This window comes from Hibiscus syriacus, unplaced genomic scaffold, assembly GCF_006381635.1.
Source record: "Hibiscus syriacus cultivar Baekdansim isolate YM2019G1 unplaced genomic scaffold, ASM638163v2 tig00110065_pilon, whole genome shotgun sequence".
Lineage (NCBI taxonomy): Eukaryota > Viridiplantae > Streptophyta > Magnoliopsida > Malvales > Malvaceae > Hibiscus > Hibiscus syriacus.
Window position 1 is genome coordinate 1,177,565 of NW_024062585.1, and position 26,290 is coordinate 1,203,854.

Below are 26,290 nucleotides of genomic sequence, written 5' to 3' on the forward strand. Positions count from 1 at the left end.
CTTCCCACTTGTGCTTTGAAAACATGCTTTTATCATTATGTTTTTTCTTTGCATTTTTATTGATAATATGTATTTATTCTCTTAAAATTTTATAAATTTATCTATCTTTAAATTTTATAAATTCATCTCTCGATATAAAATTTTGTATTTATCTCTATATGAATAGATCAATATCTTTGTGACATAATTGAAGGTGGCATAATCGATTGCTCTATTAAGCTCCAAGGCTCGTGCTTTCTAAATTCCTAAAGTTGAAGGTGACATAGTCGATTTGTCCAACTTGGAATGCAATCTGTAAGTTTCTTTTTTAAATTTTATTAAGGTGATTTACAAAGTAGTACTTGCTTTAAATATTTTCAATTATTTGACAATAAACGTTCAATCATCCAGCTGCAATTGCTAGTGCTCAAACTTTGGACCCATAGAAGTAACAATCATCTCTTTAATCATGGAGATAATTTGGTTCGTGCGGATAAATTTATAAATGAAAAAACTTAAAGAGCTTACATCCATGTTGGACTTTATCAATTTATTCTTTTAATAACATGTGAAATTTCACGTGTAAATATTTCGATATCGATTTTGTCACAAAAGATTATTAATCACAAGTGATGATCAATTGTCGATGAAGGGGGGAAAATATTGTGCCGAAAAAGTAAACTTTTTAAATGTTAAGTGACATAATATACAAATCCCTAAAGTTTAATGTATACAATGATGCCGTTTTAAGCATCAAAATGATCGCACTAAAATAATGTTGTTTTGGTGTGAAATAAGCATCAAAATGATCGCACTAAAATAATGTTGTTTTGGTGTGAAATGTCACGTCAATAACAACTAATTATGTTATCGATTTATTGGAGGCTTAATAGTGAATAACATAATTAAATCTAAAATTAAAATATAATGTTATAGTTGACCAAACTAAAAGTCTAATTTTATAGACGAATCAACGAACAAAATAGTAATATTTGAAAGAATTCTCTCTTTATTTTATTATCGCCATAATCCGAGATCATCATTCATTCAAGTAGATATTTGCAATAACTTCCGTGCAGAATATCTATTTCACTCTTTGTTTGTTTCTTACTTTAGTAGGCCATTGCCATGTGATGCATCATATGCGGTTCACTTGGACCCCAAGTAGTATTAATTATTGAGGTACTCTATTTGATTCTTCCAGGACTTGGTAGTCTTAAAATTTTAATGATCAAATAATTATTTTAATATAGTTTAATACAGATATTGTCAACGGCACTAGCATTTAGCCAATCACTTCAGATGCAGTATTCACCATACATGATTTTTTCTCTTTTGAACATAATATAAGATTTCTATACATTAACATTATCTGACGATATTTGCTTCAGATACGTCGTTGTTAACAAGTGATGCTCATCTACTAGTATTATCATAGTTTGTGTTTGTCCAACGAATAACATCATATTTACTGATGATATATTTTAATTTTTCAAGATTTTTTTTATGCAAGAAGCTGCTAATTTTATTTAAAAAAATCGAAATTACAGTGATAATTTACAAGTTATAGCCATGAGTCCTTTGACAGAATGTCCTCTGTGGTTGTTGAGTTCTCTAAGCTCATTGGTACCCCTGAGCCTAATGTTCAGTGGTATTATTGTCACAAATTTGAAAATGATGTTCATTTCGTGACTTGTCCCATAGTTACATGATCATTTATATAGTTTATCTAAAATTTTATAATATATTTCGATTTTGTGATTTTTGATTGTCTACCTTCAAAAATAGCAAATCTAAAGCAGTACAAATATATAAATTTAAATGTATAAAAAATATTATTAGTTTTAAGATTTTATTTATTTAAATTTGTCTTATAATAAATCCAAATATATAACTTATTTTCTTTTTTTTTTATTCGATTTGATTCAGTTCAAAAGATTTCCATATGGAAAAACTAAAACCAAACCGAATTGTATATTTATGTTTTTTTTTTTAAAAAACTAAACCGAAAATTAAAAAAACTCAAACAAAACCAAACCGCATATTCTAATTAGAATAAATTTTTTATTTTCTCGATTTTGTTGCTCCGTCCTACTTTTTCATATTGTTTTTCTATTTATTTTTCTTCTTATCTGTGCATCAAAAGGTGAGAACTTTATTACGCAACATACTTGGCCAAAATTTGTGAAGGTAAAGGCCGTAATCTCCACTCATAGAGCATCAATTCAAGCTCTCTTTATCCGTGGTTGATTATGGTGGCCATGGTATAAATTTTAGAGGGGTTTTGATCTCTTGAGCTCAAATGTACTTATAATATATTTTTAATGATTAGAATTTATTCTCTTACTCCTCCTAAGTCCATAGATGGGTTAATAATTCATTTTTTATTTGTTTGGTTAGTGAAAAAACTACTAAAGACCTTCAAAAGCAAGAATAATGAGAAGTTTGTTTTTTGAGTGAGCTTGAAAGAATTTCTATTAGTCTTGGAGTGAGATAACACACTTCTAATTCCTCTATAACACAGATAACTCATTGTATGTTAATTTACTTGCATTAAGACTGCTGAAGGATGTTTGGTGTATTTTGCTTGTGGTTGGCTTGGAATGGATTAAACATTATAAATGCATAAAAATGATGTATTATGACCTCACCTGATTTTCATAGTAAATATCATCATAGGACCTTAATTAATTGTTTGAGGCGAGTTTATGTGAATTTCTCGTATGAAATAGGTCGTTTTAGGTTTGGGTATCGATACCAGATGAATTGATATCGATATTATTCATTTGAAAGCAAAAGTCTAGTTTTTGATGATGAAGTATCGATATAATGTTCATAGGGTATCAATGTTATTCCTCTGGTATTGATACCGGGATAGTGATATCGATACCGGGATAGTGATATCGATACCAGACTTATTTTCTAAACATCAGGACTTATTTTGGTATTTATAACAGCATTTTCCCAATGTACTGGTCTTAAGATAGCGATACTCATTCTATTAAAAATAAGATCGAAGTTTGATAAATTATCCCTAATATTGATATTCTCATATAAATATCGATACATCTTTTAATGATATTGATACGAGTCCTAGATAAGGACTCTAATATAGCTCTTGAAGTTGAATAAAATTAGCCCTCTACCAAATGAAATCACCAAACTTACTAAAGCAACCAATATATTGTGCATACCATAACAATCATAACAATCCCCAAATGCGAAAAATAGCATAGCTATTAGCTACTAAAATTCATAAAGAAGTTTCCCAAAGAGTTTCATGTGAGAAGTTTCTAGGCGAGTTACCAGTGATAAGGTCCCGTCATTACTTGGACTTGGTATTATGAATATTTTGCCTTCCTGTACGACATTTGCCGGTCCCATATAAATGGGGCGACCCCATCCAAAATTCGCATCATATATAGGCAACCATATCCATGGATTAACAGCAAGGTTTGGGCATCGGAATGTATGGGGTCCTCTAACCAAAGTGTTTAAGTCAGAAACTTCTTCAATGTAATCAATGGCTGATCTCAGATACTCATCATTGATCTCTTTTAATCGTCCATGGATCCTTTTCATGGTATCGGCGAATGATTCGGTTCTGAGATCACCGGCTTCGGCAATCAGTGCAGCTAGAAAGATCACATGGCCAAAGTAGCCTTGTGGGAGAGGAGGATTTATTCTAGATCGACCATCAACAGGAATGTGCAGCTTGGTGGGTTGATCATCTGAGAGACCCCTTGCTTTACTTACACAACGCCATATATGTGCAGCCAAGATGTTGAAATTACTATGTTTTACACCACCGTTTGCATCTGTTGAATTTGCTTTGGCTTTCAGGGTATTCAATTGATCAGCTGTGAGCTTAAAGGTTGAGACAATGGAGGCCTTGAGATCATCTGATGGAGAGTTCATTGATGGAGATGGATCATATTCGACATGGTGGAATTTAGGCATTGGTGGATCTCGAGCACGAAGAAGAGTCCGATCGATGAAGGGGGAGATTGCAGGTGATAATCCCCTTGCAGTGTCAGCCCAACTATTGATGAAATGAAGATCCGATGTGCCGTCTCCTAAGGTATGTTGCAAAGCAACTCCAAGGCAAACTCCACCGCATTTGAACTTGGTTACCTAGTAAAATATACCGACCATAAATCAATAATGAAAAATTACTTCAATTATATTATTGAACCGTTAAAATTCAAACAGTGTGATAACATGGACAGAACAACATCATTTTAGTGTAATTATTGATGCTAAAAACGACATTATTTTACACATCACTGTCGTAACCGGTTTTCGTCTGCGCACGAATTTTTACTTGGCGGAAAAAGTGATGTGAATAAATTAAAGATTTTGATTTTTTTTTTAAAAAAATATTTTGGGAGTCGCCATCGGCCTTTTGGGTTACGTAGGTCGAATACCTAAAAAATCATCTTTTAAAAGAGTTTTTAAGAAAACATCGATTAAAAGATAAACTGATATGTGTTTTAACCAAAAATTCATTCTTTTTAATAATAAAAAGGGGTTCGTGGTCGGTTACATTTAGGGAAGGATTAGCACCCCTATAACGCCCAAAATTGGTACTTTTAATTATAAATTGTCTCTTATTATTAGAAATTAAAAATTCAAAATATATTTAATTTATAATCCTATTATTTTAAAATTATAATTATGAAAAATATATATTAATTTATATATTTATAAATAAAATATTTATTTATTTAGAAATATCAGAAAAGGACTTCTAGGTGCCTTAAGACAGCTTTTTTCCTCGATATTAAAAAATAAATAATTAATTAAAACAATTAATATATAATTTATAAAATAGGATATTTATTTATTTAAAAATATTATAAAATGGACATCCAGTTGTTTTAAGACTGCCTTTCTTAATATTGAAAAATAAATAAATATTTAAACAAGATTAAAATAAGTTAAAAGTAATTAAATAAGATTTTAATAAATAAAATAAATATTATAAATATATATATTTATGGCTAAATAATAATAATAATAATAGTAATAATAATTAAAAGTAAACATATAAAATTAACATATAATGAACAAAATTAAAACTATATATTTAAAATAAATAAAACTTATAAAAATTGAAATTAGTGACTAAATTATAACTTAATAGAATTAAATACCTAATTCGTAATTAATTATTTAAAATTACATGGATTAAACATGTTATTTTATCCATTTATTAATTTGGTGACTAAAATAAAATTATATTAAATTCGAATATCAGATTAAAATAAATTAAAAATATGTACTCGGGATTAAAATATTAATTATTAAAATTAAAGGACTAAATCTGTATTTTATCTAAAATATTTATATAAACATATTAGTGATTAAATTATAAAGTAAACAAAATTAGAAGACCAAATTAAAATATTTAGAATTTGATTTCAGTGACTAAAATGGAATGTTACAAAACTAAAATGGTTGCGGAAAGGGTTTGGCTAAAAGTGAAATTATGGATATACCCCTTTCCAAAACGACATCGTTTGGGAAGGGGCATATACTCCCCTTCCAGCTGGCCCAAAGGGCCAGCGTTTCCATTTCTCTTCTTTCTCTTCTCTCTAACTGAGTCTCGCTTCTCTCTAGCTTCCCTCACCAGAGGGAAGCCGGTCATCGGCCGGCAGCCATCTACCGCCGTAATCCCCACCGCCGGCCACCGCATCCGGTGGCCGGAAAATTTTATTTTTATACCAAAACGTAGATCGGACCTTCCTAATGACGGTTCCGGTGTTCCTTTCTCTTAAATAGCTCCTGATCGGAGCAAATCTAGGAAAATACCTTCAGTTTTCGAAGGTTTTTGGTGACGCTTGGAGGCCGGCGGTGACTCCGATCGAGGTGTTGTCCTCCCCGGTAAGTTTCTCTCGCTCTTCTCTTTTTGTTTTATGGTTTGCTTTTTGTTTTTTTTCCCCCCTTTTTTTTCTCTGTTCTTGCTCTCCTCCTCTGTTTTCAGGCGAACCGAGGCTTTATAGCCTTGTCGAGACGTTCATCGGACCGAGTAATGGAATGACCCTCAGTGAGTAACCGAACTATGGTGGTGACTCACCATAGGGTAGCAACGTGGATGGCTCAGTGGAACTTCTGGAGGCTTCTTTGAGGGCGGCAGCAGCTGGAACATCGACGTGGGGCGGCTGAAAACATCTGGAGGCGACAGCTGGGGTCTTCTGGAAGCAGCGGCGGCTGGGACGTGGCCCTAGGGTTGTGATACCCTAGGGTTTCCTCTGGAAGCTTCTGAACCGTTGGATCTTACCAGATCCAACGGTTGAGGTGGAGGCGACTGCTGGTGATGATACAAACCCTAGATGGGTTTAGGGTTACTGTTGGGCCATCTGGGTTTAGGTTTGGTCTCTTGTAACTGGGCTCGTCTGGGTTGGGCCGGACTTGGCTTGTTTGTAATAATAATAATTATTATTTTAATAATAATAATATAATATAATAATAATAATATTAAAAAAAATGAAATAAAAAACTAGTGTCTTCAGCTGCCCCTCTTTGTTCATTCTTGTGTTAACAAGAATAAGACAAAGACTAAAGGACAATAAGTGTTTTTTTTTCATTTGACTTCACTTGATTAAGATGGTAATGTTGAACAAAATCTTCTTTGGGATTAGTTCTTCTCATTATGAACTTTTCCACTGGGGATGATAATTTGTCTCCTTTTGTAATGTAATTTAGCAAAAAGTTAACAAGTTCTTCTCATTATGAACTCTTTCGCTGGGGATGACAATTCATCTCCTTCTGTGATGTAATCTGGAAATGTTGATGCTGATCTATCTCCTTCTATGATAGAATCATGCAAAAGATTGAACAAGTTCTTCTCATTATGAACTTCTTCTTCCTTCCTCAGATGAATTCTTCTCATTATGAACTCTCTCTGGAAAAGTTGATCCATCGAGTGATGAATTTGAGCAACAAGTTCTTCTCATTATGAATTTCTTCTTCTTTCTTCAGATGAGTTCTTCTTATTATGAACTCGCCCTGGCAATGCTGGTCCATCGAATGATAAATTCAAGCGAAAAGTTGAACAAGTTCTTCTCATTATGAACTTCTTCTTCCTTCTTCAGATGAGTTCTTCTCATTATGAACTCGGCCTGGTAATGCTGATCCATTGAATGATGAATTCAAGCGAAAAGTTGAACAAGCTCTTCTCATTATAAACTTCTTCTTCCTTCTTCAGATGAGTTCTTCTCATTATGAACTCTTTCAGAAATGTTGATCCATCGAATGATGAATTCAAGTGAAAAGTTGAACAAGTTCTTCTCAATATGAACTTCTTCTTCCTTCTTCAGATGAGTTCTTCTCATTATGAACTCTACCTGGTAATGATGATCCATTGAATGATGAATTCAAACAAAAGGTTGAACAAATTCTTCTCATTATGATCTTCTTCTTCCTTCTTCAGATGAGTTCTTCTCATTATGAACTATCTCTGGAAAAGCTGATCCATCGAGTGATGGATTTGAGCAAAAGGTTGAACAAGCTCTTCTCATTATGAACTTCTTCTTCCTTCTTCAGATGAGTTCTTCTCATTATGAACTCTACCTGGTAATGATGATCCATCGAATGATGAATTCAAACAAAAGGTTGAACAAATTCTTCTCATTATGAACTTCTTCTTCCTTCTTCAGATGAGTTCTTCTCATTATGAACTATCTCTGGAAAAGCTAATCTATCGAGTGATGGATTTGAGCAAAAGGTTGAATACGCTCTTCTCATTATGAACTTCTTCTTCCTTCTTCAGATGAGTTCTTCTCATTATGAACTCTACCTGGAAATGTTTTAAGAAAAAACATTCTGCACTGTAGGGCTTACAGCTGACCCGAAGGTTTTGAAAACATCAAAAAGCTCCCGAAGGCTTTTTGGAAACATCATGCACTGTAGGACTTACAGATGTGAGAAATAGTTTACTAAGTAAGAAACTATGAAAATCGTCTTCTTACTATTCAACAATTTCATTTTTAGAAAAGATTGAATGAGAAACTATGAAAACCGTTTTCTCATTATTTTTCAAATAACATGTTGATTGGGTAACATGCCCCAATCTCAAGATAATGCTCACTCTTGCGGATTACGTTCATCTATTCTTCAGATGTTTGCGTGATTCCTGTATTTGTGGTTTTGAATACCTTCTTCGTGTAAGGTATTTTTTACAATAAATCTTCTTGTTCTTCCGAAGATCTGTAAAACTTCATGTTTGAATGCACTCAGATGTATTAATGTAATCCATTATCTATTGTGTAAACGATGTTCTTATGAATGCATGAATGTTGATGCAATCTTTATTTGACTTCAAAATGGTTAACTTGGTCTTCCTTCACTTCATTATTTATTGCCAATGTTAACTCTGGATATCAGTGTAGCAACTTATGCTATCAAGCTTGCATTTCTGCAGAATTATCTGATCAACTTATATCTTTGCATCTTCTTTGCTTCATGAAAGTCTCAGAGGACATGTTTCATTTATGGAACTCTTGCCGTAGTCAAAATTATGACCCTAATGCCCCATTTTGTCTTGGATAAAACCAACTTTATTTGCTTGGACTTGTGTAGAAATCCCATAAAGCTTTCATCTTTGAAAAGAGAATCTATCATCTTTAAAAAGAGAATATATCATCTTTGAAAAGAGAATCTATCATCTTTGAAGAGTGTAGATGTAGATATGTCTAACTCAGTGGGGATTAATTAGGGGAGTAGAGTCTGTTCTGATTTGACTCTTGAAACACATCATAAGGAGAATTTATCTCAATTCCTTTCATGTCCCCACATTTAAATGGTTCTTGAACAAGGCAACTTGGATCATATCATGCTGAGATGCTTAACAACAACCTGTCGTTCAACCTTAGTTGGCTCCACTAGTTTCTTGTTGTTAAAATTTCAGCTATCCTTCTGCGGAAAGAGATCTTCATCATATTTCAACTTATAATCTTGAAGTTGAAGAAGACAAACTTTATCTTGGATCAAAAATGGAAACCATATGATCACAACATTGGTTCAACATCAGAATAACTAGTTCGTAAAACATTTTGACAACACATTCTTCATCTCATGTGGTTTCAGCTCAAATGTTCGTAAAGCATTTGACAACACATTCATCCTTTTCTGTGGCTTCTGCTCAGATTTCTCAATTATTGAATCTCTTTGCCTAGTGTTCAAAGTTTTTTGTATGATATCACAAGATCACTTGAGAACACTCGTAGGGATACAAGTGAGATGTTAGTATGACCAAAAAGTTGGTCAAATTCACGATATATGCTAGTGTCGAGTTGAATAAAAGATACCAACTGATCTCGATATCATCTCGGGCAAGGGCAAGTGTGATATTGATCACGTTTTCTTCTGTAATGAGCGTTGTAGGAATTAGAAACACATCAACTATAGGGGCTATGTACAGAAAGAGGTTCATGGAATTCTTGCCGCTGGGGATGAAACACCCATGATAAAACCAAAATAGATGAAAACTCAGTTCACCCTGGCTAGCAATGATGATCCCAATAACAACGGGAATAACAGTAATATAAGTGAGAGTCGAGTCTCCCTTTTCAATGTCATCAAGTAAACAAAAACTGATGTGAAAAACAGCTTTATAATCCCAATAATATGGTTGAAACTAACTGCCAAGAACCTCAAAGAAATATTTTCAATTATCACTGATACAAAGAATGCAAAATTCAAAGCTGAGATCTTGAGGAACTGAACTCTGGATCGAGTAGTCTCCTGGGGATCATTTTTATTCATGCAACCATGATGTAGATTAACAAAGAATACGTTGTCATGTGACACATGGTTAAGAAGATTGAGAATTTAAAACCATACTTGCTGAGTAGATATTTGTTTAACAGCATGATCATAATGTAACTGCCTGATGAACGAAGCAATTATGTATAGTCAACTTCACTGTCATTGTTTCACCATTTTCATTCTTCATACATTTCTGTCTCATTGGAAATATTTGTTCAAGTCAATGATCTTGACAAATGATGATGTGGGCCTTCAGCATGCCCAGCATTTGCTAATACAAATATTCAAAAATGCATCAATAATCCTAATTCTGATTGAAATGGGCTTTCAGCATGCCCCAACATTTTGCTGATAAATATTCAGAATATTTCAACATTTCTGATTCTGATTGAAAAGGGTTTTCAGCATGCCCCAACATTTGCTTCTTGTTAATCTGAGCCTTCAAAATGCCCCACATGGATCTGTCTGAAGTGAGCTTTCGAGATGCCCTAATATTCTGCTGATACATATGTTAAAAGTGTGCTCAATCGTTACTTCTTGTTGAGATGAGCCTTCAAAAATGCCCAAATATTCATATTGGTTGAAATTGGCCCTCAAGATGTCCCACATGGATCTGTCTGACTTGGACCTTCAAAATGCCCCCAACATTCTAATTCTGGTTTATTTTCAATGTCTGTTTGACTTGAATCTCATGATCCCTATGAGGTCCAATTTTGACAATGCATTGTTATGGGTACATGTGGATTTATTCGTGCCCCAAATCTGTTTATCTTGAATGCTCTCATTATGGTGTCACTAAACAGCAGTGTTGTCAAGTAACTGGAGGAATTCTCTTCACGTTGTCACAGACTTAAGAAACAATCAATCATTTTGATAGAAACGTCTGAGATATGTGCCTCTTTTGAATGAAGTGACCATTTTCTGTATATGGAGGGATTTAATCAGACAGAGTAGTAAAAATAGCTTGGTAATCCGTTCCAGGCTGACACAGTGGCTTATCATCTTTCAGTGAAGGCCATCTCTGAAATATACTTTTCTGTGGGAGAGAAACCAATTTACGCGAACAGTAATCTGATGCAATGGCAAGACTACATATACAATGGTACAAGCTCATCAAAAATCCGCACCCATGTAACATGTTGATTCTGATAACAACTCATCTGATTATGAAGCGATCTTTTATGATGATTTCACAGATATTGATAGTTCTTCTGATATCGAGGAAATCATGAATTCTGATTCTGATGAGGAGAGTAAACTATTATACTTGACAAAAATGAGATTCTCAGAGGCTGAGGCTTCAATAGCCATGGAGAGATGTGGTCCAGATTCATTAATTGCAGAATTGGTAGATTTTATATGTGATGATCAAATGGCTAAGGCTACTGACGCACTTCTTATGGTAGAAAATAGGAAGTCATTATGCAATGATCCCAATTACAAGCAAAGGCGAAACTTGGGCTATGATTTTTGAAAAGGAAGAAGCAGAGGAAGCTTGACAAGAAGCTTCTTAATGAAGACGATCATGCAGTTCATCTTTCAATTCCAATGATTGGTTCTGGGGTTCCTACCGATCCAGATCCGATAACTCAAAGAATACTTCCAGAAGATGCTATTGGGGCTCCTTATTTCTACTATGAACAAATTCATCTTTCAAATCTAATGATTGGTTTTGGGGGTTCATACCAAACCAGATCAGATAACTCAAAGAACACTTCCAGAAGATGCTATTGGGTCTCCTTATTTCTACTATGAGCATCTTTCGAATCTTGTTTTCTCCATGTACTATACATGATATTTTTCCATTAACAAAGAAATGATGGCCTTCCTGGGATCCAGGAACAAAGTTGAACTGTTTATAAACATGTACAGGAAGTGCCAAATTGACAGAAAGGATCTGTAAGGCTCTTGAAGCTTATGACAATGAGCCACCTTCGATTGTCCAGAAGTATATTCTTGATGAGTGCTGAAAATGGAATCTGGTATGGGTTGGAAGGAATAAAATTGTTCCACTTGAACCTGATGAGGTGGAAATGCTTCTAGGTTTCCCTAAAAACCATACACGAGGATCTGTATAGAGACATGTTCCATGGTGGTATCAATGTCCTGTCTTTTTTCTGGGATCAGTGATGCAAAGGTCGCCTTCTACTGTCTTGACTTACTTTTGAAAACAGATGAGCAAGAACTGAATGATCATCGGTTGGAGCAATTGATGAGTAGATTTGTCGAATTTGACCTTGTTACCGATAGCATCCAGTGTAACAACCTTACTGGAAGAAATAAACATCATTGTGATGGGCTTGAAGATTTTTGTTGGTGCATTTTCTTGTAATGATTGCTAAGACAACTATCTCTTCTGCTGCTCGAATATATCCCACTCTTTTCGAATCATGGAAAGGTTTAATTGACAGTAAAACTGGTCATCTTCAACTTTTTGGAATCCTGTAACCAATGTTACCCTATATAAAAGGCCTATAAGGGTAGATTCTGTTCTAATGTCTTATTTTATACCATAAGTCCTCAAATTCAAATTCAACATTCTTCTGAAGGACATAATGGATATCATCTTATCAAGGAAATTGATCAGCATGGAAGAAGTAGCAATGATGTATCAAGACTTGAGCCAGCATCACGGTATAACCAAAGTGCATGTAGTGACTTGTTCATGGCTCTATGATGTAATCTTCTAAAGAACATGAATTGATGGTTGGGGAAAATAATCTGTCTGGTGATGCTTATCGCCCTAAACGATAATCTTTCTTGATGACCTCAAATAATGTCATAGGGGAGTGTCATAAGTTCAATTCTCCAGACTTTCTGTCTTCTTGGACCACTTGCCTTCAAAAATGTGAAGTGCTTCATTATTCTGGTCTCATTCATTCTTTTTCTACAACATAGGTAGAATAAGCAACAATTGCTTCAAAGACCTTCCTCATTTGAGACTGTCCTGTTTGAAAATGTTTTTTCTCCTTTCTTTATTGAAGAATGAAAGAATTTTGCAAAGTATTACCCCTTTCAGGTTCACAATATAATCAAATCATAAGCAATAAGTTTAATGAATATCCAATAAATCAACTACACTTTTAAATCATTCAAAAATCATAGTCCTATGGCAAGTGTCAAAACTATTGACTGATTTAAGGTGTAAGTGGATTCTGGTAAAGTAGATTCTTTTAAGTTGGTTCAGTATGTCGCTTCGGGCTTCCACTAACTTGAAGAAATGGTTGTTATGCTCATCTTGTAGAGATGCTTCTCGTTTCCAGAATCTCAGGAACATTTTTTGAGATGTGTGGTGCTTCATTAAGAGCTTAAGATCGTCTCTTATGTTGTTGTTGCACCATTCAATATTCGAGCCGCCTTTTCAGGTTTTCAACTCGAATCCTCCTTTGGTCCTAAGATGTTATTTAAAAATTTATATCTTGAACCCTCCTTTTATCATTTTTCATATCATGCATTAAAGATTTTAAAAACCAATTTTTACAAATAAAAATCAATCTTGAGAGGCGGAATGAAATATGAAGATATTCTCTTTAGATGCCTTCTTGCTTTGCTTGACATGGATCTGCCTTGTTGGGAACTTTTCCATCATCTGGATCCCTCTAAAATGCCAAATTTTGGATTCATTTCCATTTTGTCATATCTTCATCATTTCTTGCTCTTCTTGTTGAATATGAATATCTGAATTAATTGTACTTGATCCATCTTGTAACTTGAGGCTCCCTGGAGTCACCCATCTTGATTCAATTTCTCCCCTTTTTCTTTTTCCTTTTTTTTTCTTTTTTTTCATTTTTTCTTTTTCATCTTTTTTTCTTTTTTTCTTACTTTGCTGGATTTTTCTTTTTTCTTTCTTTGCTGGATGAGTATAAGACTTCAATTGCTTTGAATACCTCTTTTTCCTTTTTGTCCTTTTTTCTTTTTCAAGTATAATATTTCTTGACAGAATCTAAGTTTATTTGGTTTCTCAGAACTTTCTCATCCATTTTTGCCAAGATCAACGTTTCTCCGGAAAAAGGCCTTCTTTACAACGTATGACCCTTCCCAATTAGGTATCCATTTCCCCCGGAAATCTTTATGTATAGGCAAAATCTTTTTCAGCACTAGATCATCCTCTTGGAATTCTCTTGGATGTATTTTATTGTCCATTTCTAATGCATTTGTTCATGGTATATAGCTTTCAATTGATTCTCATCAATAAGGTTTAATTGATTAAATCGAGCTTAGATTCATTCAGTATTCTCCAATTTGTCCTCCTTTAGGATACAAAATAATGGGATCTCAACTTCAATTGGTAATACTGCTTCTATCCCATAGACTAAACAATAAGGTGTTACCCTAATAAATGTTCGCACAGTAATTCAATATGCATATAAGGCAAAAGGTAGCTTCTCTTTCCAATCCTTGTAAGCTTCAGTGGTCTTTGTAATGATCCTCTTAATGTTCTTATTTGCTCCTGCAAATGCCCCATTCATCTTTGGGTGATATGACACTGAGTTGGCGTGCTTGATCTGTGCGCGAAGTTAGTCATCTCATACATAGAAATCTTTGTAAAAAGAGGTATCTCCAGGGGAATGAATATTCAAGATTAACTTTCATTTACATGAAAAAAAATGTAATTAATGCATGATATATTTATTTAAATCAATCATTTTTTCTTCTCTGAGTATGCTCCAATCACTCGAAATTATCTTCGATAAGCTGGTCCATAATGCCTCATCTCGTCTCCTCTTGCAGGAAGATTCACGGATAATTGAAAGTTTGGTTCTTTTGAGGTTATTTGGTTTATGGTGGTTTTGTGTTTGGAAGGACAAATGTGTGACTTTTGAAGTCGTATATATGGTAGAAGGTAGTATAATGAATCGATCAACTCTACCCGAAAAAGTAAACATCTGAAGTAGGTGTCTCAAAAACAGGTGGAGACATTACTTCAGAGTCTCAGATAAATGTAGTGTCAGGATTTGGTTTTGGTAAGGGTTGAGTAATTGGCATTGGATATGGAAGATATAATTTTACCACTTGCCAAAGATCTATAACTCTTGAAAAATTAAAAGAATATTTAATCTACTTGATACTTAAGAATCTCAAGGTTAAAACTTGATTCCTTGCTCATAAACATAAAAGTAACACAAATTTATTTATTACACAAAGGGCGGAGAAAGGGAACAAAAAACAAGTTCAAACAAGATGTTGAATGTAGAAAGGTACTACAGTGGTAGATATCAACTTCCACTTGTTTATCTATCATGCCTCATTATAATGTTAGGTGTGTAATAGGACTAAGGTTTTTTGTCCTCATTTGCCCCCCATTTCTTGATCATCTTTTGTGTCAAATTCTTTGGATAAACTCTCAAATGCACAAATCTTTGCTTCTTCCTGATCAGTCTCTATCATCATCTTCTTCTTCACCGAGTGGAAATTGGGCTCAATTTTATATTCAGAATAGCTTCCTTTGGTGATGAAAGTTTTTGTTCTGATTCTGAATGCATCTTGCAGATGTGATTGGAGTAGTATTCACTAGACTCTTTATATTGCCCACTGTTTCACTTGTCCTCAGAACATCTGATACAAATGTTTAAGGTTTTTTCAGAGTTACATTTTTCCCATTCATTCTTAAACTGGTGGGCCAATCTCGAATTACCTCTCTTTTCATTTCTTTTTCATTCTTTAGTATCAGAGAAGTATCAGGAGTTGAATCTGTCATACATACTTCATATTCCTTAATTTTGCCTTTTTTCTTTTCAATATCTTCTGCTGTATGATCTTCATTTGCCTTGACCGTGTTAATTTCATTTTGGGGGTTTGAATCCCAGTTGTTTGATCAAAATGGATTGACTGTTAACATCCACTCTTATGATTTTATGAACCAAAAGGTCTTGAACTTGTCTTTTGAAGTTACCACAATTCTCGATGGAGTGTCCTCGGATTCCAGCATGATATTCACAAAAGACTTTCTCATTATACCATCTCGGGTAAGGAGGCAACAAAGGCTTAGCCTGACATGGGCCAATAAGATGGGCTTTGAGTAACTCAGGATATAACTTGCTGCATAAAACTGAAGGAAACTTGGGTAGAATTTCCCCTGACATCACTGTCACATTACAATTATTTTCTTTGCTTTCTTGAAGACCTTGTGACTTACGATCTAGATGTTTGTTTTGTTTAGCTTTCTTCAAAGGTACTGAAATTTCTTCTATGTTTCTCTTCAATTTGATCTTTGTCTCATCTTCTGGGGTCATACCCAATTTTTGGAGATTTATCGAATTTCCACATCCCTTGGCAAAGTTCTAGTTATTTGTTTCCATTGTATCATCTACATTATTCATAATCCTATTCAAATCTTTCACAACAGGATCCTCTAAGGGTTTCTCTCCATGTATCACAACATTCATCAGGTTCATCAGCTTGGTCATTTGCTCTTTTGAATCATCCTGAAACTTTTTTGCATGATCAGTCATTTCTTGTTGAGTCTTGATAAGTTGCTCTTGCAATTTCTCAATTCTACCAACCCTTGCTAAAATCTCATTCATGGCTATTATCCTTCTTTAGGAAGACCAAGTTAGCTCCACTTTGATTTCAAAAATTCTGTCATGGAATTCTCCACGAATTATTCCACGTTGTCATGATTAAATGCATGAAAAATAGTTTAAAATAAAATGTAATTATGTAAGAATGAAAATGTAAATATAAACGTAAAAAAATGCAAATGCAAATGTAAATGCAAATGTAAATGTAAATATGTGAATGTAACAATAAAAATGCAAATTGTATAATGCAAAAGCAAATATAAAAGTATAAATGCACAATGAAAAATGCAAAATGCAAATGCATGTATGAAAAGGTGTTTACTCAAGAGTTATCATCTTAGAACAGATTTCATTGAACACAAAAGTTTTGATACATCAAACAAAACTTTACATATAGGGATATCTTTCACTTCTAACTTCTCCAAAGCCCAGTTAGCTTCCATTGAGTTTTCAATCTACTTCATCTCCTTGTAAAGTCAACTAAATCTATCATTTAAGAACCATATTGCTTGTCTGAACTGCAACTTCTTCCATGACATTCTCTTTCATCTTCTGTGTTATTTCTCGGAGTTGCTCATTTTCCCTTGTAAGAGAACCTTTCTGTCCAAGAAGTTCTTGAACAAGATCCTCATATATGTTGCAGCTCTTTTTCAGCTTGGTGACCCCTTTTATCCATTCTTCTGGGGTACTTCCTAGGCCAGCATTTTGAAAGGTTTGACCGATCTTCTGAAAATCTTCATGCATGGTTTTCATTTCTGTGCTCAATTTCTTATTTTGGTCGTTCAAGTCCTTCAAATAACATGCTTGAGCTTCATAAAAACCTTCACTACTCTGAATGCCCTTACTGATGTTCTTACCATAAACTGCTTTTGGTATCAATCTGGTAGGATCTTTGTGTAATATTTTTGGTATTAATATAACAGGATCTCTGTGTGCATTGCTCGCTTCCATCCTCGGAGTTTCCTCAGGATGTCTTTCCTTGGCCGCATCATATTTTGTTTGATCATAAAACTTTTTGTCCATTTACGATTTCTTTCCAATTTGATGAACAATCTTTCAAGTCAACACCTTTTGATTATGCCATGATCATGCAATGCAAACAAAAGAAATCAATATGAACAGATTAGAGCAATGTAACATGCATGAAAAAATAAGAAAAAATAGAATAGTTAGTACCAACTAATGAAAAAAAAATCTATCTATCAAGGTATAAATCTTAACCTCATGCTTTCTAGTTCCATGCTTTGTTTGGAAAATTTAACCTAACCGCATGATTTCTAGTTCGTATGCATTTATTCAGGAAAAGGAAATAAAATAAATTAAAAGCTAGAGCTTACTTCTCCTTTTTGTATACCTACTGACAAAATTTCGGCATGGTTTCAGATCGGGAGATTTTCTAGGGTTTATTATATGCAGGTTTTCAGTTCTAGGAGTAAAGGTACTCAAATTGTCCTTGTTGATGCCCCCTTGGGCTGTCAAACCCTCAATCCTAGTCCATTACAGACTTAAGCGGATCGAGTTCAATTCGAGGGGATACATTTCTCTATGACTGACACGGAGAATAAATTCTCACGAAGACATAGAGCATATGAACCCCGAAAGTTACTTGCTAGGTCTGACACGGAGAATAAATTCTCACGAAGACGTCGCTTTCACTCCCACTTAAAAGGGACAAACTCAATTATAGAGCTTTATGTTAATTCAAGTGTTGTGTGTGAGGAGAAATGTTCAAACCTCTAACAGACAAATAAAATAATTAATACATTAATAAAATAAAAAATATATTAATAAAATAATATAAAAATAATAAGTAATAAAAAATTTGAAAGAAAGAATTAAAAATTAAATAAATGAATTTTTAATTTCTAATTAATAGAGAAAATTTATAATTAATTTTAAAGTTTGACGGTATCCCCAGCAGAGTCGCCAAGCTGTCGTAACCAGTTTTCATCCAGGCACGAATTTTTACTTGACGGGAAAAGTGATGTGAATAAATTAATGATTATGATTTTTATAAAAAATTTTGGGAGTCGCCATCGGCCTTTTGGGTTAGGTAGGCCGAATACCTAAAAATCATCTTTTAAAAGAGTTTTTAAGAAAACATCGATTAAAAGATAAACTGATCTGCGTTTTAACCAAAAATTCATTCTTTTTAATAATAAAAAGGGATTCGTGGTCGGTTACGTTTAGGGAAGGATTAGCACCCCTACAACACCTAAAATTGGTACTTTTTAATTATAAATTGTCTCTTATTATTATAAATTCAAAATTCAAAATATATTTAATTTATAATCCTATTATTTTAAAATTATAATTATGAAAAATATATATTAATTTATATATTTATAAATAAAATATTTATTTATTTAGAAATATCAAAAAATGACTTCTAGGTGCCTTAAGACAGCTTTTTTTCCTCGATATTAAAAAATAAATAAATAATTAAAACAATTAATATATAATTTATAAAATAGGATATTTATTTATTTAAAAATATTAGAAAATGGACATCCAGTTGTTTTAAGAATGCCCTTTCTTAATATTGAAAAATAAATAAATATTAAAACAAGATTAAAATAAGTTAAAAGTAATTAAATAAGATTTTAATAAATAAAATAAATATTATAAATATATATATTTATGGCTAAATAATAATAATAATAATAATAGTAATAATAATTAAAAGTAAACATATAAAATTAACATATAATGAACAAAATTAAAACTATATATTTAAAATAAATAAAACTTATAAAAATTGAAATTAGTGACTAAATTATAACTTAATAGAATTAAATACCTAATTCGTAATTAATTATTTAAAATTACAGATATTAAACATGTTATTTTATCCATTTATTAATTTGGTGACTAAAATAAAATTATATTAAATTCGAATATCAGATTAAAATAAATTAAAAATATGTACTCGGGATTAAAATATTAATTATTAAAATTAAAGGACTAAATCCGTATTTTATCTAAAATATTTTATATAAACATATTAGTGATTAAATTATAAAGTAAACAAAATTAGAAGACCAAATTAAAACATTTAGAATTTGATTTCAGTGACTAAAATGGAATGTTACAAAACTAAGATGGCTGCGGAAAGGGTTTGGCCAAAAGTGAAATTACGGATATACCCCTTTCCAAAACGACATCGTTTGGGAAGGGGTATATACTCCCCTTCCAGCTGGCCCGAAGGGCCAGCGTTTCCATTTCTCTTCTTTCTCTTCTCTCTCTAACTGAGAGAGAAGAGAATTCTCTCTCGCTTCTCTCTAGCTTCCCTCACCAGAGGGAAGCCGGTCATCGGCAGCCGTCTGCCGCCGTAATCCCCACCGCCGGCCACCACATCTGGTGGCCGGAAAATTTTATTTTTATACCAAAACATAGATCGGACCGTCCTAATGATGGTTCCGGTGTTCCTTTCTCTTAAATAGCTCCCGATCGGAGCAAATCTAGGAAAATACCTTCGGTTTTCGAAGGTTTTTGGTGACGCTTGGAGGCCGGTGGTGACTCCGATCGAGGTGTTGTCCTCCCCGGTAAGTTTCTCTCACTCTTCTCTTTTTGTTTTGTGGTTTGCTTTCTGTTTTTTTTTTCCTTTTTTTCTCTGTTCTTGCTCTCCTCCTTTGTTTTCAGGCGAACCGAGGCTTTATAGCCTTGTCGAGACGTTCATCGGACCGGGTAATGGAATGGCCCTCAGTGAGTCACCGAACTATGGTGGTGACTCACCATAGGGTAGCAACGTGGATGGCTCAGTGGCACTTTTGGAGGCTTCTTTGAGGGCGGCGGCAGCTGGAATGTCGACGTGGGGCGGCTGAAAACATCTGGAGGCGACAGCTGGGGTCTTCTGGAAGCAGCGGCGGCTGGGACGTGGCCCTAGGGTTGTGATACCCTAGGGTTTCCTCTGGAAGCTTCTGGACCGTTGGATCTTACCAGATCCAATGGTTGAGGTGGAGGAGACTACTGGTGATGATACAAACCCTAGATGGGTTTAGGGTCACTGTTGGGCCATCTGGGTTTGGGTTTGGTCTCTTGTAACTGGGCTCGTCTGGGTTGGGCCGGACTTGGCCTGTTTGTAATAATAATAATTATTTATTTAATAATAATAATATAATATAATAATAATAATTTTATGTATGGCTCATAAAAAGTCTTGTTGTGGGGTTACGAATTATGTGGGTTGGGGGTGTGGGGGCGCAGCCCCCGCGGTACGGTACAGGGTTGATTTTGTAATTATGTACCAGGGTTTTCTATTATAAATAGAGATGTAACCTAGACCTAAAATATCATTGAATAAAAACTTCTAGCGCCGCCTAGGCACCGAGGACGTAAGCACATTGCCGAACCTCGTAAAATTCTCGTGTTCTTTTGTTTTCTTTACCCGTTTTCGTCAACAATTGGTATCAGAGCTCAGGAGCAAAATTCGAAGTCGCGAAATTCGATGGTCAGGGTAACTTCGGATTATGGCAAACGAGGGTGAAGGATCTATTGGCGCAGCAAGGGATCTTGAAGGCTTTGCGATCTACAAAGCCGGCGTCGATGGATGAGGAAGATTGGGAAGAATTGCAGCAGCGAGCGGCAGGAACCATACGATTATGCTTGGCGGACGAGGTCATGTATCACGTCATGCATCTATCGTCTCCAGACGAAATTTGGAGGAAGTTGGAAAGTCAGTTTTTGTCCAAATCCTTAACGACAAAACTGTATCTGAAGCAACGGCTGTATGGGCTGAAGATGCAGGACGATCACGATTTGGCGCAACACGTGAATGTCTTCAATCAAATCGTTTCTGATCTGGCTCGGCTTGATGTGAAAATTGAGGATGAAGACAGAGCGATGATTCTGTTGTGTTCGTTGCCTCCCTCTTACGAACACATGGTGACTACTCTTACATATGGGAAAGAGACTATCAATGTTGAGGAGATTACTGCAGCCTTGTTGGCTCACAACCAGCGGAAGCAGAATGCAGGGGAAAGCTCTCAAGCCGATAGCTTATATGTCAAGGGTAATCGAGATCGTGGACGGAAGCCAGAGAAGGCAGGGTCCGGGAAGCGGAATTCCAGATCCAAATCCAGGGATAAGAAGACGATTCACTGTTACAAGTGCAAGGAGGCGGGACATATGAAGCGAGACTGTCCGAAGTTGAAAACGCAGACAGATGAGAAGCGTGATGGCTCATCCAAGTCTGTGAACGTGGTCGAGGATGATAATTCTGATTGCAGTGAGGGTGATATGCTTTCTATTTCAACGACACAATTGACGGATGCTTGGATTCTTGATTCTGGATGTTCTTATCACATCACGCCAAATAGGGAATGGTTTTCGACATACAGGCCGGTTAATTCTGGTTCGGTTTATTTGGGTGATGATCGATGTTGCAATATTGTTGGTATTGGTGATGTCAGAATTAAGATGCACGATGGCTCCGTTCGGACGTTGAGTGGTGTTCGACATATCCCAGACTTGAAGAAAAATTTGATTTCCTTGGGCACTTTGCACAAGAATGGTTTTATCCCTAAGGCTGACGAGGATAGGGAAACCATTCAGATTGTTAAAGGAGCATTGACTGTGATGAAAGGCAAGATGACTGCAGGGAATATCTACAGATTGTTAGGGAGTACCGTTGCAGGTGGAGTTCACTCTGTTGAGTCCTGTGATGATACGACAAAATTGTGGCATATGCGCCTTGCTCATCTTAGTGAACGTGGTATGGCAGAATTACACAAGAGAAACTTGTTGCATGGTGTCAAAAGCTGTAAGCTCGACTTTTGCAAGTATTGTGTTCTTGGTAAACAGACTAAAGTCCGTTTCAAGACTGCGAAGCACACAACTCAAGGGATTCTTGATTATGTGCATTCTGATGTATGGGGGCCTTCCACGACATCGTCTTTGGGTGGATCTAGGTACTATGTTACTTTTATTGATGATTTTTCACGGAAAGTTTGGGTGTATTTTTTGAAACATAAATCTGAAGTTTTTGAGAAGTTCAAGCTGTGGAAAGCTGAGGTAGAAAACCAAACAGGACGAAAAATCAAGTGTTTGCGGTCTGACAATGGTACGGAGTACACAGATTCACAGTTCCTACAATTCTGTAAGGAGCATGGGATTCAGAGGCATTTTACAGTGCGCAAGACACCACAACAGAATGGTGTTGCGGAACGAATGAATAGGTCGTTGAATGAAAGAGCCAGATGTTTGCGGTTGAATGCGGGGCTTCCCAAACACTTCTGGGCTGAGGCTGTTAACATGGCGTGTTACCTTATCAACAGATCGCCAAGGGCATCGCTGGCTGGGAAAGTTGCAGAAGAGGTATGGACTGGTCATGATGTTAGTTTTGATAACTTACGGATTTTTGGTTGTCTTGCTTATGTGCATGTACCTACTGATGAGAGATCCAAACTTGATGCAAAATCGAAGGAGTGCATTTTTATGGGTTACAAGAAAGGTGTCAAAGGATTCAAGTTCTGGGATCCAGTTGCGAAGAAAGTTGTGATTAGTAGAGATGTCGTTTTTGATGAACAATCCATGTTGCAGCAGAAGCAAGACACGACAGTGGTGGATTTCGAGCAGTTTCCAGTTGAGAAACCAGAAACTTCTCAACCGACTTCTGGTGGTTCCACTACGGATGATTTGCAGGATTATAGTCTCGCCAGAGACAGGGTGAGACGGGCGAATATAAAGCCTCCGAACAGATTGGGTTTTGAAGACTTGGTATCTTTTGCACTTATTGTTAGCAGTGATGATCCGGTTACTTTTCATGATGCCGTTACTAGTCAGGAAAACGACAAGTGGATGGCAGCCATGGTTGAGGAGATGGAGTCTTTGAATCACAATCGCACATGGGAGTTAGTTCCCCTTCCTGAGGGTAAGAAGCCGATTGGTTGCAAATGGGTGTATAAGAAGAAACCAGTAGTAACAGAAAAAGAGGGGGAGAAGTTCAAGGCTCGTTTGGTAGCGAAGGGTTTTTCACAGCAGAAAGGAGTTGATTATGATGAAATCTTTTCTCCTGTGGTCAGGCACACTTCAATCCGAGCAGTACTTGCATTGGTGGCTAGTTGGGATTTGCATTTAGAGCAGATGGATGTTAAAACTGCTTTTTGCATGGTGATTTAGAGGAGCAGATCTACATGCGGCAACCTGAAGGTTTCACTCAACCTGGAAACGAGCATTTAGTTTGCAGATTGAAGAAATCTTTGTACGGGTTGAAACAGTCTCTGAGACAGTGGTATAAACGGTTTGACTCCTATATGATCAAGATTGGCTACAACCGATGTGAGTATGATTGTTGTGTCTATGTTAAGAGCCTTGATGATGGTTCTTTTATTTTTCTATTACTGTATGTTGATGATATGCTGATTGCTGCGAAGAACATGGATGATGTTATCGGTTTGAAAACTTTATTGAGTCAGGAATTTGATATGAAAGATTTAGGTGCTGCAAAGAAAATTCTTGGAATGGAAATTTGCAGGGACAGAGACTCAAGGAAACTGCGGCTATCTCAACGGGGTTATGTTGAGAAAATGCTAGAAAGGTAGCACTCCATTGGCGAATCACTTTAAGCTCTCATCAGAACAGTACCCCAAGACAGATAAGGAAGCTGAAGATATGGCAAAGGTTCCGTATTCTAATGCTGTTGGCTGCTTGATGTATGCGATGGTATGTACTCGTCCTGATTTAGCTCATGCTGTTAGTCAAGTTTGTAAGTACATGTCTAAACCTGGTAAGCAACATTGGGAAGTAGTCAAGTGGATCTTTCGGTACTTAAAGGGTACTGTGGGACATGGAATTGTTTTTGGGAGTCAGCGGGATAATCCTTTGGTTGTAGGATATGTGGATTCAGACTATGCAGGTGACTTGGATAATAGAAGATCTACGACAGGGTATGTCTTTACTCTTGGTGGAGGGCCTATTTGTTGGAAGTCTACTGTTCAATCTATTGTGGCTCTATCTACAACTGAAGCTGAGTACATGGCAGCGGCTGAAGCTGCAAAAGAAGCTTTATGGCTTACTGGTTTAGTGAAGGAGTTGGGTATTCAACAAGGTGGAGTTCAGTTGCTTTGTGATAATCAAAGTGCTATTCACTTGGCTAAGAATCAGGTGTATCGTGCTAGAACTAAACATATTGATGTAAGGTTCCACAAGATCAGAGAGTTGGTTGCATCTGGAGAGGTTTTGTTTCAGAAGGTACATACTGATGAAAATGCCGCTGATATGTTCACTAAGCCAGTTACGACAGACAAGTTCAAGCATTGCTTGGACTTGTTGAATGTTTCGAGTTGTTAAAGAATCAAGGTAACCCAACCCACATTGAAGTTTCCAAGGGGCAGGATATTCGCCAAGGTGGAGATTTGTTATGTATGGCTCATAAAAAGTCTTGTTGTGGGGTTACGAATTATGTGGGTTGGGGGTGTGGGGGCGCAGTCCCCGCGGTACGGTACAGGGTTGATTTTGTAATTATGTACCAGGGTTTTCTATTATAAATAGAGATGTAACCTAGACCTAAAATATCATTGAATAAAAACTTCTAGCGCCGCCTAGGCACCGAGGACGTAAGCACATTGCCGAACCTCGTAAAATTCTCGTGTTCTTTTGTTTTCTTTACCCGTTTTCGTTAACAAATAATAATATTAAAACAAATGAAATAAAAAAAACTAGTGTCTTCAATCACAATTTAGGAGGGTGTTAATTTTATTACTAAACTTTTAAACGATTCATTTGTAAGTATTGGACTTTTCCAACCATAGGTGACAATGAATCATTGTCTTTCTTCAGTTACCATTCACATCAAGATTAATATTAAAATATTTATATTTTACTCATCTTTCTTCTCCTAAGATTGAGTTTTCATTAAACCTATTCAAAATCAATAGAATTAAACAAAAAAATCTACCATTTTTAGGGGTTTGGGGACATTTTTTATTTTGAGGGGTTCAATGTATTTGTTCAAAAATACAAATAGTGATAAGCATTATGTTAACCAATTCAATGAAAAAAATGAGGACTGAAATGCGAACATTTTGATATCAATCTTATTATAAATAGAGACAAGTAATGGACAACAATTGACTGCCAGCAACAGCTTGAAAAATTCAATACCTAAAAATATACCTTTATAAATTTTATTGACAAAATTGGTACTCTTAAAGATTAGTGCATAAAACAATATCAATTTGAGCATCAATAGTAACATCAAAATGATATCATTTTATCCACGTCATCACAATAATTGAAAGATCCATTCACGTCATCATATTGTTTAAATTTAATAGTTTAGTCGTATAACTTAAATTAAAACCAAAATTCAAAATTATAATCAAAGTAATTTAAAGTTCAGTCGTATAAATTACATCCCATCTAAAATTTTATGATATTGTAATCTATTTTATAGAAAAAAAAAAACTCTTAAAATATTACCTGTGATACCATGAGTGGATACGAAGATATTCCCCCAGAATAGTCGACCTTAGGAACTAATTTCAAAACCTGAGAATCATCACTAAAATTACCTACTAAATGATCCATGACTGAACTGGTCTCAGCTTCCACGAACAATACTCCTTGAGCATTGCACAATATTTCAAGTCTTCCATTTTCATCAAATCCCAACCTTCCGGCAACGGGATAAAATGACACAAGAATCTTGCTCAAAGCCTCCTTAAGCCTCCCAGTATCAAAGAAATCAGAAGAATCATTAGGCTTATAGTAGTACACAGTGGGGATATGGTACCTTGAAATCACCATGTCTAAGTTGGAGTTCCATAGACTTCTCCGGGGAGTTTCGCCGGCCGGCCTAACAATCGTAGACTCCTTTATGCTAATCTCCATCTATGACACACAAGTTGAAAACTTGCATAAACTTTCAGTAATACTGTTTTATTGGACAACGAGAAAGAAAGAAGCATTTATAGGATTATGGGCTAGAGAAACTAAACAAGTTGCGCTTTGAGAATGGTGTGGCTAATGGCTACGTGTTCTCAATGAGGTATAGGTTTCGAGTTTAAAAAAGTAAGGTA

At 35.3% G+C, this 26,290-nt stretch overlaps 1 protein-coding gene across 1 annotated transcript; it reads right to left on the reverse strand.

Moving 5' to 3' along the window:
- Nucleotides 1-3,141: 3,141 nt before the first annotated feature.
- LOC120214508 (shikimate O-hydroxycinnamoyltransferase-like) lies at nucleotides 3,142-26,211 on the reverse strand. Its single transcript, XM_039212396.1, has 2 exons — nucleotides 25,692-26,211; nucleotides 3,142-4,113 (listed from the first exon to the last, which is right to left on the reverse strand). Exons 1-2 carry the CDS (start codon nucleotides 26,100-26,102, stop codon nucleotides 3,226-3,228), a joined length of 1,299 nt encoding a protein of 432 aa, XP_039068327.1. The 5' UTR covers nucleotides 26,103-26,211; the 3' UTR covers nucleotides 3,142-3,225.
- Nucleotides 26,212-26,290: the final 79 nt, after the last annotated feature.